The 16,377-nt window shown below is 49.4% G+C and overlaps 1 protein-coding gene across 1 annotated transcript in view; it reads left to right on the top strand.

The window, feature by feature from the left end:
* Positions 1 to 26: 26 nt before the first annotated feature.
* Positions 27 to 16,377, top strand: part of RASGRP1 (RAS guanyl releasing protein 1) — a 70,405-nt gene continuing 54,054 nt past the window's right edge. Inside the window, exons 1-2 of the mRNA XM_004712693.4 lie at positions 27 to 103; positions 4,626 to 4,810. Coding sequence (XP_004712750.1) covers positions 69 to 103; positions 4,626 to 4,810 — 220 coding nt within the window. The 5' untranslated portion in view covers positions 27 to 68. The remainder of the gene's footprint in view (positions 104 to 4,625; positions 4,811 to 16,377) is intronic.

The raw sequence follows: 16,377 nt of genomic DNA, 5'->3' as shown, positions 1-16,377 counted from the left end.
TGCGCCGCGCCCCGCTGAGCCCGTGCCGTCGCGCTAGGTGAGCCGGCTCCGGAGCCCAGGCCGCGGTCATGGGCACCCTGGGCAAGGTCAGAGAAGCTCCGCGGTGAGTAGGGGCGACGGCGGCCGAGCCGGTGCCCAGGTGCCCGGGCGCACCGGCTGGCTATCTTGGGGAGGGGGCCTCTGCGCGGGTAGCGCCCTGAGGTCCTTTTGCTGATGGGTGGCGGGACGTGCCGAGCAGCCAGGGCGCCTCTTCCGACAGGAAGTTGCTGGCCCGGCATGGGGGGCGGCGGGAGGTCAAGGTCTCCGGTTGGAGTCCTCGGGGGACGGGCAAGAGGCACTGGCAGGCCCGGAGGACCCCGTGCCCGCCTGGTGGGCGAGGGAGCTGGGGTTTGCGGCGATGGCGCTGCGGAGCCAGCGTTTGCCAGGGTCAATTCCTAATTGCGAGTCCCAAAAGCCTTTCACTGCCCTAACCCACGCCCGCGGACGCCCGCCTACCTCCTCCCTCGGGGCCTCACTGCTGGGCACCGGGGCTCCCACGCGCGGACTGTCCACGCCACCCGCACCTGCTGCCAGCACGGGCCATCGGCAGTGCCATCTGGCGGCCGCACGCGGCCACGAGCGTGTACTGTTTTGGGCTGCAAGCCCCACTGGGGTACCACTTGGCTGCATCTGCTCCAGTGAAGTTTCCAGGTCCCCTGGGTCAGGGAACCCCCCTAGAACCTTCCGGGTGGCAATCTCCAAACCTTACCCCCCTTAACATTTCTAGCAAGAAACTGTAGGAGGCTCTTGGAGTGACAGAAGATGAAGGAATGTGACAGTAACTGAAAGGGCTCTTGGGAGGAGAAAGGCATGAGGGGCCAGCAACTTGAGATTGCCCCCCACCCCCACCCCCAAGGCTCGAGAACAGGGCAATTTCCTGGAGAACTGCCTGCCTTCCGCACAGGGTGGGACAAGTAGTGCATTTCACAGATACCGGAATGTGCAGTGCCGAACCGGCACACCCATACCCAGTAAAGGCAGGAAGCAATTCTCTGCTGGATTTACATACATTCTCTGGTCTTAAGGGCTCTTGACCTTTTGTGCACGTCTCCTCCCTGCCCCCCCAACTGCCATCATCTTCACTTATCTCCCGAGGGCCTGCCTATCACTGTACCTTTCACTCCTTAGTCGGGGGTGGGGGTGGGGGCTCAGTTCAGTAAATTAAATTGAGTTTCTATTTTGAAAAGAGAGGGGAGGACCAGGAGAAGTTGGCACTAGGAGTCAACAAAGGGCACCTTGGACTGCAAAGAACGTAGTAGAAATGATTAGTTCTCTTCTTCCATTTCATCCCTGACTCTTTCGGGCTGGCTTTCATTTTATAAATATAAATAAAAAAGAAAAAAAATTTTTTTGAGGCTGAAATTGTGACTCTTCGGATGACCCTGTGCCTGGAGAGTAACTTCACCTTAACCAGTTTAGAGATTTGGCAACCTCCTTCAGCAAACCAGGAGCCCTGGTAGTGTAGTGAGTTATGCATTGGGCTGCTAACCATAAGGTCAGCAGTTTGAGACCACCAGCTGCCCTGCAGGAGAAAGGTGAGGAGGCTTTGACTCCAGTAGAAGGTTACAGTCTCAGAAACCCCTAAGGGCAGGGTTGCTATGAGTCAGGACGGCTTCCAGGGCATTTGTTCGTTTGTTCAGCAAACCTTATAGGGCCTTGGCCACTTTTACAATCAAAACTTACTTTCACTTCTCTGGCTCTTTTCCTTTCTTTTAAAAGTGTACCCAGGAGCTAGCCCGAAAATATTTGGCTGCTATCTTTAAAAATACACCTTCACAGACTTAGAAGCCGTTCCTTTATGAATTGACCCTTAAAACACCCTTATGCCTGCCTGGAATAAAGCATTATCTAAACTCTTGTCTAATCCATTTCACCAGAAGAGACTGACTAATTTGGAGGTTTTTCAAAAGGCGGCCAATCAAGATCCTGCCTAACAATAGGGTGGTTCTCCAATTTGTGGTGCAAATAGCTCCCCATCTTCCAAGGCTGGTTAGGCTACAGTTTGCTCTTCCATCATTTCTCTTTTCCCTAATTTCTCTTGCCCAACCATCTGAGCCTCCCTGGGTCTAGAGATCCAGCCTGCACCTGTCCTTTCCCTCTTGTTCCCCTCACCCCAAATACACTTTTCTGTTTCTCTGTTTCCACCTGAACCTACCCCAACGCCTCCTAGTTCTGGTAAAAATGTCTGCCTCTGAGAATCACCCCCAGAAACTGAAGTGGTTTCCCCTACCGGTGACACTAGGAAACATGGCCAGAAGTAGAGGCCAGTGACTGTCAGGACGCCCGAGTGATTGATGCCACCAACCACGAGAGCAAATGGAATTTTCCTTCACTCTTTCAGGTCAAGACAGCGAGGCAGCCCCCTCCCAGGCCCCAGGAGGAAAAGCCCTGTCCCGAGACACAGCCTCCGGTTGTGGCTGCCTTTTCTGTAGGGGCCAAGGAGAGGTGGTGTGGAAGGCCGGAGAGAAAGAGGCTTCTACGGAGAAGTGTCTATTTTCCCTCTCTCCCTGTACTCTGCCTTTGGTGGCGGTCTTACCGGTGGAAAGACAGTGGATAAGGCAGCAAGCTGATTAATCCTGACACAAGACTGCCAGCCCCACATTTGCAGAACTATCAGCGCTTCTGGGAAGGGGCGGGAGAGTGGCCCAGGGCACAGAAGGCCTGGCGTTGGACCTGCACCTCCACACCTGTAGATGAGGGTTTGGAAAAGGACTAGGAAAAGACAGTCCCACTCTTTCTCAGAATGGTACCGGCAACCTGCAGAGGACGGGGTTTGAGATTCAGCTTGAAAATGATCGGTTGTGATTTGGGGAAACTTTGCTTATTTAAAAATTACAGTTGATTCCCCCACCCCACCCCACCCCGCCCCCCTAGCCTGGTTATTTGGATCTGCTTGCTAAGCGAGATGTAGTGAACAGTGCCCAGTTAGGCCCAGCAAAGACAAGTATTCAGATCAGAAAGGCACCAAGAACAAATCCCCCTGCGGCCGTAGACGAGTTGTGCAGCCTCTGTTACCTCGTTTCATCTCTTTGGGATCCATTTCATCATCATAAAAGGGAGACACCAACGCTCTGGCCTGTGAGCTTTATAGATCATGCAAAGTCCCAATAAAGTGGCCGCCATGTTGTACTCACTCAATTCTCGGTCTCTTATTATTTTCTCTTGGTTTTACATATTCATCTGGGCTTGGGGCTAGCACAGGACCTGGGTGGAAATCAATAATGGCCAACAACTTGATTGAGGCCTATCACACATCTTGATCTGCCTGGGACCCCGAGAGAGCAGCGCTGGCTTAGGTCTGACTCACCAGTAGATTTCGTTTCTTCGTTGAGGAACCTCTAGGGTTCCTTTCTAGATCAGCAGTACCCAAATCCAACACATAAAGAATGCATGGTGTGTTTTCCAGAGTACATCTCATCATTATGCTTGAGCCTGCCCTACCAACATGTCTTTCTCGGAGACCTGCGCTTCCTGATTGATCCCGAAGTAGGAATTGATGCCATCGAGTGTTTATCATCATCATCTTCAGCCAGTAGCTGAAGTGCAGACTCTGTACTATACTTCTGTTTGCATGTCTCCCTTTCGTTAGCAAATAGTGAAAGGCCCAACGTCACAGTGGAAAACTAGCAATATGCTCAACGAAGCAAGACTATGTAGGGCAAGGAAACCTTCAAGTTTTATGGATATGAGTATATATGTGTGTGCATGTGTCTGTTATCTTGAGGGAGGGGAAAATAGAATACCTCATGTTCAGCCTATCGCTTTCCAAACAATTTGCTGTGCGCTGGTGAGGTCACAACCAGCTGTGCGTGGACAGAGGTGACCCGTGGGGCTGTGAAGGCATTTCCAGACCAGTCGTGCCATTCACGCTAAGATCTGGGACCGAGTTCTCCTACAGTCTGCTTTCTTTTTCACTTGGGGAGGACCCCAATGAGGACTTGATAGAATGGCCCCGACTGAGTGCTTTTGTTATCCATGGTGGAAATTGAGCTCTGAAACCAAGTGAGAGCTGTGTGAGAGTCAGGCCTGACTCGAAATCTCACTCCCACCCCAGTAATCTGTCAGCTCTTGCACATAGCTCCTCTGGCTTTAGCTTCTCCTCTGATGTCCTTTAACAGGAGGCTTCTCGACCTTCTTCAGCATCCTGGTACTGCCCAAGACAAACAGTGTTTGCTCAAGACACAATCAACTTACACAGTCCTTTAAAACCCTAGTCAATGTGGCCCAGGAGCTGAAGTTTTTTGGTTTTTTTAAAATATTGCTAGGAGCTAAGGGCTTGCCAAGAGCCAGGCTTGCCTCTTCGCCCTTTCAGGAACTAGGACACAGCAGGACAGCCTAACCCCAGGAAGAAGAGCCCCAGTTGAAACCCTGAAATCGCACCTCATTATGTACTGGGGAGATGTGTCATTCACAGCCAACCGGTCCGTTTGGTGCATTTGCCAAGTGGGAGGGTTGTGTCTTCTATCAGCCTGACTCCAGGGATTAATTGTTTTATCTCTACTCCTTTCCTCTCCAGTCTGCAGAGAAAGCTCCCCGGGGCTGGCTGCTGTGCTCTGCTCACTCGCCTGCCTTCTTTCTTTCCCCAGGAAGCCTGCCCATGGTGGCAGATCTGCTCCCAAAGCGAGACTAGAGGCAAAGCCACCCAGCAGCCCCATCCCCTCCCATCCCAGCCTGGCTCAGGTCACCCAGCTCCGAATGATGGTGTCTCTGGGACATTTAACCAAAGGAGCCAGCCTGGACGATCTCATTGACAGCTGCATTCAATCTTTCGGTGAGTTGGCTAGCTACTGCTTATATGCATTTTATTAAGGGGAGGGCGGGGAGGCTGCAGATTATGCTGTTCTTCCTTAAAAAGTGCTTTACCAAATAGCAACCTAGAATGTATTGGGGCTTTAAAAATAGCGTCTGAGTCTTTGAGACGTCAGAGACAGTCTGCAGTGCCTGTGGCACGTGACTACGTGGGTGGACTAGGTCGTGATGAGAGGTACCATTTAAAGTGAGAAAAGTTAGTGCAGGGAGAGTTTGCATTTCCATCTCTCTTTGGCTGGAGGATTCTCTTGACGACACACTCCCTAAGAGGATGTGGTGCGTCTGAAGCTTTGACACGTTTCTGCCCATGTGTCCTTAGGGCGCATGAAGACTCCCTCACTGAGCAAACATTGTTGTCAGCCAGAAACCTCAGAACCACCCAATCGTTTGGGCAAATAACGTCTTTCTAATTCTCCTTACAGTCTGGTCTGGAAGGTGGCTGAGGGAGAATAGGACCGGCTTTGAGTTGGCCAGAGTGTGGGTGAGGAGAAGATACTGCTTCCTCAGCATTGTAATCCAGAGGAAGGATCTGAGAATTAGGCATCGGGACGTAGGCATTGTTGGTGGGGGCGTCACACACTGCGTTTCGTCATCCCTGGGACTCACCATTCAGGATGCCATTTTCTATTCGTTTTATTTCATATGTGCTGTCTTTGTTGAGATCCGTGGTTGCGAGATGGTGATCGAAGAGTAAGAACTCTCTGTTCCTCACCAAGGAAGGGATCGATAAGCTCGAGAGGAATGCCCAGCATACTAGCAATCCCCTTGGCCCTCTGCACCCTCCATCTCCCACTGAGGAGCAGATGCATGCGTGTAGCTCAGAACTCCCAGCCCAGCTCATCCCCAGGAGCCTCCCAGGGTGCAGGGGGTGGCTTGATCCAATCTCAGGTGGAACAAGAGGAAGATTGCTTAGAACTCAGAACCAGGGATATCTGACTGGACGTCCTCAGTGCTTGGTTAGATCTTATATCTAGAACCGAGTCAGACTGGACTCATTCAGTTCTCTTTGCGGAGAATAGTTTCACCTGCTTGTTTGTTGGTTCGAAGGCATCGTTCTCAAACTTCAGTGCCTCAGAAGTACGTGGGGCCTGCTTTATAATGCTGGGCCTCTCTCCCAGAGGTGCACATTTTGTGGTCTAGAGGAAGGCCCAAAGGGGGTCCTGGTGGTGCTGAGGGTTAGGTGTTGGGCGGCAGCCCTCAAACCCACCAGGCGCTCTGCCAGAGAAAGATGAGGCTGCCTGCTCCCATACAGATTGCATGTCCTCGGAAGACCCTGTAGGAGATCGCTGTGAGTTGCAATTGACTGGATGGTAGTGGGCTAGAGGAAGACCCCAAAATTTGCGTTTCTACCAGCTTCAGGTCAGGCTGATGCTACTGAGCTGAAGACCACACTTGGAGAATCGCTGTTGTAAAGTGCTGTTTCTTGTAGACTGTTTAACTTGGTGGTGGGCATTTTTATTATGACTAGTTTAGCATTCCAATATCATTAAATTGCTATTCATGTAGTTGACAGTTTAATGCTAGGGGGATCTTGGGAGCAGAATGAAAGGCTTTCTGTTCCAAACTAATCTCCTTTGGAAACTCCTAACCAAGGAGATAAACTAGCCTACAGTGGAGCCAAGTGGGAACAAGGCTGAGGATGACCGTGGTCACCAAACACTTTGCTTTCCCCTGAGCTGCAGGCTTCCTCCCCCAGTTTGGGTGGTCATCTGAATTTCTTGGTCATTAGCAGGGCAGTGTGAATATTTTAAGAATAATAATTTTTAGGCTCTTCCTGTGAGACACCTGGGACCCAAAGCCTATTGCTGATGCTGGCTTTCGTCCTCCCACACCAATCAAGTGCAAGCTGAGTTCAGGGCTGTTTTCCCAATTTTGAAGGACTCAAAAACCCATGCTCCACTGTGAAGTCCTTCCCACACACAGCAGACGCTAATTCGTAGCCTTCAACGGATCCTTTGAGGTCAAAGGACATGGTTTTCTGGAATAGCTTTTATTCTAAAAGGTACCTTAAAATCCAAAAGTGGTTAAAAATCCCATTGAGCCTAATAGGCTCTTGTCTGCTATCAAGATGCTGAACTGCATCTGACACCATTTGGTAGTAGAATTACAGTGACCACCCCCGGTCCCATTACAGCAGCGGTTCTCAACCTGTGGGTCGCGACCCCTTTGGGGGTCGAACAACCCTTTCATGGGTCGCCTAAGACCATCGGAAAACACATATTAACACATATTATATTAAGACTGTTACCCATGCTTCAAGACAAAATTTTATTTATTTGTAAGTAGAAATAAATAAGTAGAAATAAATTACTTATTGTTTTTGTGATTAATCACTGTTTTAATGATGTTCACTTTGTAACAATGAAAATACATTCTACATATCAGATATTGACATGACGATTCATAACAGTAGCAAAATGACAGTCATGAAGTAGCAACGAGAATAATGTTATGGTTGGGGGTCACCACCACATGAGGAACTGCATGAAAGGGTCGCGGCAGGAGGAAAGTTGAGAACCACTGCCTTAGAGCCTAGGTTGCCCAAGAACTGCCCTCTCCAGCGCGAATGTTCTGCAGACAGGGTAAGAGCAAATGAAGGCATGCAGGAAGAATAAGCTCTCACGTGAGAAGACTTAGAATAGCACGTGAGAGTTTTAAGTCCACTTCCAGGACAAGGACCCAGATCAGGGAGAGAAAAAACATGCATTTTGAAATCCATCTTCAGCCGTGGCAAGGTTGAGGGGAGGCAGCAAGGTGGAAGAAGGCTGCCAGCATGTGAGGCCATATGGAAGGAGTCTTCAGATGTCCAAATTCACAAAGCTCTTTTCTCATCCCCTGCGAATGTCCCCGGGTTTGGGGCATGATGTGTTTCCTGTTGCAGAGGAACATCAAAGGGCAAAAGCCACCGTTCTCTCTCTGGAAGACAGGCAGCACCTTGGTTTCTGCCCTACAACTCCCTGCTCGCTCTTCCGTTATCCGTGATGCGTCTGTGCGGGGACGGAGGGCGCAGAGAGCCAGAGGCAGAGCCCAGGGGCAGGCCTGGCAGTTCCATGACAGTTTCTGTGCCTGGGCTTCTGTGAAGAGGCAATCTGGGGGTTGACAGACCTGAGCCTAATTTTCTCTTGAATCTTACCAGTCTGGTGGTTTTCTCCAGTTTGTGTAGAAGGTTTACGTTTGTTGAGAAGCTTGGATGTCTTCTCACTTCGGTGCCTGTATAAAGGAATGGCAATCATATAGGAATATGTGTCTGCCCGCCCTCCCCCTTTGATAGCCTCTTGCTTCATTCTCTGGTTGTAGTTACCCTTCCCACCAATTAAAAAAACCCAACAACAATAACCAAAAAGAAAAGAAGAAAAAATGGCTTCAATCGTAAAGACTGATTAATTAATTGACTTTCTGTTTCCCTCTGGACCTCATCTCCAGGAAGTTCCTGTAGGAGCTTTGAATTGAATAGAGCTGCTCTGTCCAATTGGCAGTCACTCAGCTACTTACAGTTAGCGTACGTGCAACTAACCTGAAATGAAACGTTAAAATTCAGGACCTCATTTCCGTGCTCATTAGCCACATGTCCAGTTGCCACTGGACAAGCACAAGCAGAACACTCTCATCGTCTCGGAGGGTTTGCTGGGCAGTTGTGGAGAGAGTAAATGGGGACCTGAGGGCGATAGTAACTGGCAGACGTCCTTAGAAAGTAGGATTTGCATTTGGTAGCATCTCCGTGTAGGCATGCTGGACAATAGGACATGTTGACTGATGGCAATTTCTTTACTGTTATTAACCATTAATGACCACCCACAACTACTCCGAGGAAGGATTTCTGATCATGTTTTAAAAGATGGGTGACCAGCACTTAAAAATTAGGGTATTTTTGAAGGTCGCTGGTGGCTCAGTGGGGGAAGCATTGGGGTGCTAACCACAAGGTCAGCAGTTGGTCCATGGGAGAAAGATGAGGCTACTGCTCCCATAAAGATATACCGCTTCAAAGGCCCAAGGTCCGGAGCTGCTCTGTCCCCATAGGGTCACTATGAGTCTGTTAGGGCAGCAGATGTGAGTTCCACTGTTGTTGTTTGTTTGGCTTTGGGTTGTGGTTTTGAAGGGCTCTTGCAAGGTTTCCAGCGTCCCCTACAAGGTTGCAAATCTCTGAGTAGAATGTGGACCCTTGAGCCATAGGTCACAGTTTCTCCATGAAGTGTCCACGCCCACCTTCTCTCTTAATCTGAGGTCACGCTCTACATTCTCAGCATCGCCAGTTAGTCGCTCTTCAGCTGAGCCCAGTGAGGGAATCATCGCAGCCCGGGACATTGATGTCAAGTGCATTTACGGGAATCGCGCCATCTGTTTCGGAGACCTATGAAGTCATCTGGGCTTTCTCCATCTTTTCACTTTGGAAGAAGGCTGCCAGCATGTGAGGCCATATGGAAGGAGTCTTCAGATGTCCAAATTCACAAAGCTCTTTTCTCATCCCCTGCGAATGGAAGGCCACTCTGACAGCATTGAAAAGCAACTATTAACACATCCCAGAAAGGGGGCTCTCAGCTGTAGCCGCTGCTCCTGAGTGAGAGGAGGGCGGAAACTCAAGGTCTTTGTCATGAACCCATCCTAGTGGCTTATACTTACAGTGTTGTTTATTCTTCCATGGAGCGCGCGCGCGCGCATGTGTGTGTGTGTGTGTGTGTGTGTGTGTGTGTCTCAGAGTAGAACTATGCTCTATAAGGTTTTCATTGGTGGATTTGTCAGAACCACATTGGTTGCAAGGCATTTCTTCTTAAGGTGCCTCTGAGTGGACTTGAACTTCAGATCTTTCAATTAACGTCTGAGCATGTTCACCATGGGCATCACCCAGGGATTCCATGCCATAGGCAGCCCAAGTCTATGGGCAAATGAGACAATACATCACCCTCAGAGAATTGAAATCACTACCTCTGCTCTCAGTCTGACCCCAAATGCACTACTCACCTTCTCCTTCCCCTGCCCACCCCTTCCCTCCTCCCTCTCAACACCCCCCTCCACCCCAGCAGCTGCTTGCCGTTTGAGCTCAACAAGCCCTCAGGGTTCTTCTTCTAGAATAGGCCTCCCACACTCCGGAGGGACCTGCACCCTATTCCCACCGTTCTGTAGGCCTGATCTCCCCCGGGTCAGAAATTAAACTCCATTCAGTTGTAGAAACATTAATTGGATCCCATCTATCTACTACATCTCCTCTTAAAAATTCCGTCTTAAACAAAATTCTAATTACTGTGTTCACTGTCCAATGTTATCCAAGTGTAAGTGTTACCCAAACTGGAGGTGACTGTTACTGTCAATGGCCATCAAGTCCGTTTCAACGTATGATGACTTTCTATGCAGCAGAAGGAGCCCTAGCCGAGTAGTGGGTAATGTGTGTGCTGCCTGCTAAGGGCAAGGTCAGCAGCCGAATCTACCGCATGAGGCTTTCCACGCCTGTAAACAGTTACAGTCTCGTAAACCCGCAGGCATCCCTGTCCTGTGAGGTCGCTATGATTCAGAAATGACTCGGTGGCAGCGAGTTTGGTTTGCCTGCACTCTGTACAGCAGAATGATCCGTGGTCAGTCCGCCTCCAGCTCTATGATTGGTGGCCTGTCTCGGTCCCTTAGTGCACCTATTGTGTCATGCCATCCGATCTAGGCTTCATCTGCTAGCACGACCCTGGAAGCCATACATTTCCATCGGCTTATTTTGGGAAGCTGATGACCAGGTTTTCTTCCTAGTCAATTTGTTCCACGACAGTGGTTTGCTTGTTGCTATGATGCTAGACGCTACACCACCAGTATTCCAAACACCAAGGCATCACTCCTGGGGGACAGGTTTCCTAACCAAAAACATCCCAAACCTCATAGGTGTTTCCCCCATGGTGGAGCAGTTGAATATGAAGAGCATTTTATAGACCTGGACTCCCAAAGAGATACCTTGGAAGTTGGAGACCAAAAAAGCAAATACACACTTGTTGGGACTGTTCCCTCGATGTCAAATGAAAGGTTGGGTATTTGCCCCCATTCACCAACGTGGCAGACTGTGCAGTAAAGCAAGGCGCAGTAAAGCAAGGCACCCCAAAGCAACAGGAGCACAAGGCCCAAAGCCAATGGACATGGTCATCAATGGACACCCAAGCCCCAGTACTGGCAACTCCCAAGTTCAGGGAGGGGCTGCAATGCCTAGGCCACTGCTGGTAGCACACCCTTCGTGAAGGTGACGAAAGCTGTCCCAGAAGCCTCCCCAATGGATCCACAGTCCCTGGGTGTCACAGCAAGGTTTTGAATATAAAGGACAGCCCTTGGGAAACCCATATCTGAAGGCTTCTCATGGACATCAGAGCACGTCAAAGGCATTACTGTTCTCGGCCCCCAGCAACTATGTAGGCCATGGAGTGTCTTAGTGGAGCTTTGACGGGCTGGCCTCAGCCTCACTCGGCATCTGGCTTCTTATGAGCTTGAGTGACAGTGACTGACAAGCCTGAGAGAGGGGAGACTGGGAAATCCCCTTCACTCTCCTCTCTGATGAGGTTGTGTCTTTAGTAGACTTCTCTCTAGACTAGAGGGCAGAGGCAGTTGTCAAAATGCTTATGCATAAATTAGTGCCTCGGGAGTTCTGGGCATCATTTAAATCTATCTACAGACCTGCCAAGACAGGCAGAAGACACCCACACACACACACATCCCCAATCACTGACATTGGTTGAACACTTAGCTTTTCTTTTCTTTTGGTCGTAATAGGGAATCGGATTGGAGCTCGGGGAGGTTGCAGAGAGATTCAGAGATCTAAACTCTGCTGAGGTTCTCTCCGAGACTCGCGCTGCCATGAGGAATGAGCACCAGGGCAGTGCATGCCTCAGCCAGGGAGGTTCCTGAGAAGCCAGCCCGAGATGTTCCTTCAGCCAGTCACTCCCTGAAGGCTTGGGTGGCCATGGTCTGTGAACTGATTGTGAGAAATGCAGTCCTTTAGCATACTTGCTTCTCATGTCCTCGAGTCTTCTAGAAGAACCTGGGCAACCTGCAGTGTATAATTCATCTGGAGAAGCAAGAGGACAAATAGGTTCGCAGCCTTGTGGAGAAGAAAAGCTCGTGGGGAAGCCAGCCTCATGGGTAGCTCTGAAGCAATGCAGCCAGATCTAATCAGAGAGAGGGGCCCTGTCTGTAAGCATGTCTGAAAGCGTGGGACCAGTTCTGTCTGGTTTCCCAGCATTTCTGGTCTTCCTCAAGTGCAGAAGACACCCTTGGGAATGGATAGCATGCCTATGTTTTGACCATGAAAATAAGGAGAGTGTGGGTGTCTGTTATAACGATGCTTTGTCTCTTAGAGGCACTGTGGCTAGCCAACGCCTCCCTCTTCAAACAGCACGAACACCAGTTTCCGATGGTGCTAGCCAGCCTTCCTCCCTAGCATATACCTTTCCCTTGAGTCAGAAGCCTGTAAGTAGGGGCTTAGCTGGACAGGGACATTAAGAGGCACTGCCCCTGCATTTACTGCCCAAAGTGACCCTTGTCCAGCCTATCCCCATGTTAGGCCCTGTCCTGCTTCCACTCAAAACAATGACAACTGCTAGACTTCCTGCCAGTTCTCTGGTTCTAGGGGGCTTGGGTGACAACCTACTGGGACTGCCTTAGCAACAAGTGGGGGGGAATCAGGAAGGACCAGTGTGAGCAGGGCCAGCGTCATAGGGGTGCTACCTGTGCAGACACGCAGCTCCCACCCTCGGTTTAATGCTCTGCTGCTGTCACCTTGCAACTGTTACTGACCCAACAAGGCCTCCCACACTCCCACCCTGCACGGGCCCTGCAGACTGGCGTCAGTCCTGAGCCTGAAAGAAAACCCTATTGGCCTTTGGCCACCGCCACTGTGATGTTGTGAGTTTTTCGCCTCATGGCTTTCCTTCATCGCACGAGAAACTATTTTAGTGATAACCTGAGCATTTACTATGAACAGCACAGTGTTTGCATGACTATATTATTGATGGTTTTCTCATTTAATTCTCATTATTTTGTACATCGTTGTATTTGCAATGATATAACGGTAACTCAGCTCACATTTATGCGTTCCATCTTAAAGTCACTCTTGTTCATTCTACACGTTGTGGTTAAAGCACTCGACTCCTCCCAGAAGGCCAGCAGTTGGCAGCCACCAGCACTCACGTGGGAAGGGGCATGCCTGGCAAGGCGGCTTCCCTAAGGAGTGACAGCCTGGCAAACCCAATCAGGGTAGAGAACTACTCCACCACCCTCCACACGAGTTGAAATAAGCTTAATAGCAATGAGTTTGTAGAACACTTAGAAAATAAAGATTATCCAAAAAAGAAAGAAAGAAAATTACAGTCACATATTTTATCACCAAGGACAAGATAAGTACTATCAACAATCTAGGCTGCATTTCTCTAGATTCTCTTTCATGAGTGTTTACATGTATTATAATCACAGTTTTTGTGGCAGGTTCACTATAACGAACTCTTTGTTTTCCATAATTCACATTGTAAACAATGAGGACCTTGACGTAAGTTTTGGTGAGGAGGTGTGTTAGGTACCGCACTGGTTTTCTGTCCTAAGGGAAATTTAGCTAAAAGACAGTTCTGCCACCCTCTCTTCAAATATAGGATGTAAAAGTGAAGGTTGCTTGGCAACCAAAATGATACTAATGAGGAATTAAAGACATCACAAGAAGAGGGGAAGAGCAATGACCCAGTTCTTTCTAATGCTAAATGTTAATTATAATAACCGGGATTGATTGCAATTGTAATAACTGAAGACAACACAGAAGGTTTTCACTGATTTACCATTTGAGGTGTGAGCAATTCTTTTTTCTTTTGTAAGGAAAATCAGATGGGTTTTGTTGAAAAGATGCCTTACTTTCAAAAACAAAGGGAAACGTTTATTTGTTAGCTTTCTGTGGAAATCTCTGTAACAGATGAGAGAGGCCCAGCAGAAACCAGAGGATGCGGCATTTGGTATCTTTGGGTGGAAGCCATGCAGACTTCATGGGATGATGGCCCTGGCACTGGAGAGGCCATGTTGTCTGCTTTGTTCAGAGGGTGGCCTGGGGAGAATGCCAGGGTCTTTACTAATATTTTCAAGCCGAAGATAGACCCAGATGTAGCTTGAATCGGTGGACAGCAGTGGTTCAGTTAATCAGACAACAGAGGTGAGCCTAGAGGAGACGGCCTTGCAGCAGGGCGTCGGTGCATCTTGATAGTGGAATAGCCCGGGGGTCAAGCGGGTAAGGGTAAGGCCATCTGGGAGAGTGGGAAAGTCCCAGTTTCAGCCTGGCACGCGGGGCATGCCAGTGGGTCGGTGGAAAAGGACCGTGAGACTGCTGCCATCTCACCGTTATAGCTGAACCCCCGGCCACGGTTTCTTTCTGTCATCTCGTGGGCTGCAACCTCCATCTCAGAGGAAACCCAGGGCGCTTGTGGTGTGGTGGTTACATGTTGGTTAGTAGTTCAAAACCACCAGCCGCTCCAAGAGAGAAAGATGAGACTTTTTACTCCTGTAAAGAGTGACAGTCTCGGAAGCTCACAGGGGCAGCTCGGCCCTGCCCTACAGGGTTGCTAGGAGTTGGAATTGGCTCCATGGCAGTGGGAGAATCACGGCACTTGGGAAACCAAGAAATGCCCCGGCATTATCGTTTGTGAGTCTGTCTTTGTAGCGACGGGCAGTTCATGATTTTAGTTAATTTTGCATTCATTTATTCAATGCCAAATGCATAAGGGCTTCTTCACGGCCCCTCCCCCTGACCCCATGAGTGCCACAGGTCCCACAGTTGTTGCATCCAAACTTGCACTGGTGAACTCAGTGCTTACCTCCAGTGCCGGGCAGTTCAGGCCAGACAGTGAGCTACGTTAAGGCCGGCCTCCAATTGGTACCAAGCTGCCGGCTCTGGACTCGCCCTTCAGTTATTGCCAATGATGAGCGTTAGACGCTGGGTTTTCCTCTCTCTGTGGTACTGCTTTAAGCCCCAAAGAGGTCTTGAAAAGTCAGCTAGGTTTAATGTATTTATCTGCTTCTGGAGATGCCTGGACAGGATCATTCTAAGAGATGACGCCATGAATTCACCCCCACCCCCACTGAAACACTCCAGAGAGCCTGTAGGCTGTTGTCACTAAGTCTTATCAGTTTAAAAAAAAACAACTCCTGTCAAGCTATAAACTTTGTGATTTTTCTTTCCTTCAAATGACTGTTATGCAATATAAATAGAAGAATATTGAATTACGTCTCTAGAACCTTAATAGCTCTTTCCTGTGTTTCCGACATATCTGGGAGGCTCAGTGTACTGAAAGGTGAGGGTTAAAGAGATAAAAACATACGACTTGGGGGAAGCCTTGAACCCCTTACCTCTTGAGCAGTTCACCCTAGACCGCTCTAGACTGGCTACAGGTCTGTAAGTTTACTTAAACCTCTTACATTGGGGGTCAAGGGCAGGTGGGTTGGCTAGTTCTTAGGAGGAATGAAAAATAAAATAACAGTATTTACAAACACACACACCCTGCTGTGATAACCAAGCAGGTGAAGGCGAATACTTCCCAATCTTAAGCCACCCTCCTTGCTGATGTCGTATACACTTGGGGGTCTGAGTTTGTTCCACAAGTGAGTGAGCCAGCACCTGTAGGACTGACGTGGGAAGCCCCCCAGCTGCTCCTCCCCCATAGCCATGTCCTCTGTGAGCTCCAGTTCACCATGAACCAACCCTGACCTGTGACTCACCTTCCATTTTGCATAAGCGCCAAGCTTACAATGGTGCCAGCTGGGTCCGAACTCTCCTAATGGGCTTGCTGTGCAGCAAGAGCAGTGGCTGGCTGCTATTTCTCTTCTCACTTGACCAGCATCCACACCTTAGCCCTCAGTTTCCTTCCCTGCCACGTCTACTAGTATGAACATACAGTTAACCGTAGAGTGACATGAGTGTGGACTGTGTAGGTACATCACACACACACACACACACACACACACAGAGAGTTCTCAGTAAGTAAGGCATCTGGCCAACAAGAGTAGCCAAGTTCTGGAGAAGTGAAACATTATACACAGACCATCAACCATGCAGGGGAGTCAACGCCACTAACCGCATGGTGTTCAAAAGTCAGCTGTCGCCCGTGTCCACTCACGAAGTCCCTGTGGTGGTCAGGGGAGGTAATGCATGTGAAAGTATGTGTGCAGTGTTAGGCACGTGAGAAGCATGGCTGTTGGCCTACAAACATGGGGGGGGGGGTTGTCCTGCCCCCGGCCCTCTCCAGTGCAGTTCTGCCCAGAAAGGCTCCCCAGGAAAACCAAGATGCTGTGAACTTGAGTTGAGAAGAACACAACAAATTTGAGAGATCTTGGATTCAGCCTGTTAGATCCCACAGAAACTCAGATTAGATGCTATAAGCATTGTCACTTAGCTTTTCGGTCCTAGAATATAGAAAATTGTCAGTCATTTTAGAAGAGAGGATCCAAGTATTTCCAGGAAGGCTTTTTGCGCTTCAGTCTCACTTGCATCCCCTTACGTTTATTGCGCAGTGACCTGACAATTCAGAATCTCGAAAGATACCC

This window comes from Echinops telfairi, unplaced genomic scaffold (assembly GCF_000313985.2).
Source record: "Echinops telfairi isolate 266 unplaced genomic scaffold, ASM31398v2 ScPeMD7_18;HRSCAF=68, whole genome shotgun sequence".
Classification (NCBI taxonomy): Eukaryota; Metazoa; Chordata; class Mammalia; order Afrosoricida; family Tenrecidae; genus Echinops; species Echinops telfairi.
Note: the sequence above shows the minus strand (reverse complement) of the source record. Positions and strands in the feature narration are given on the sequence as shown.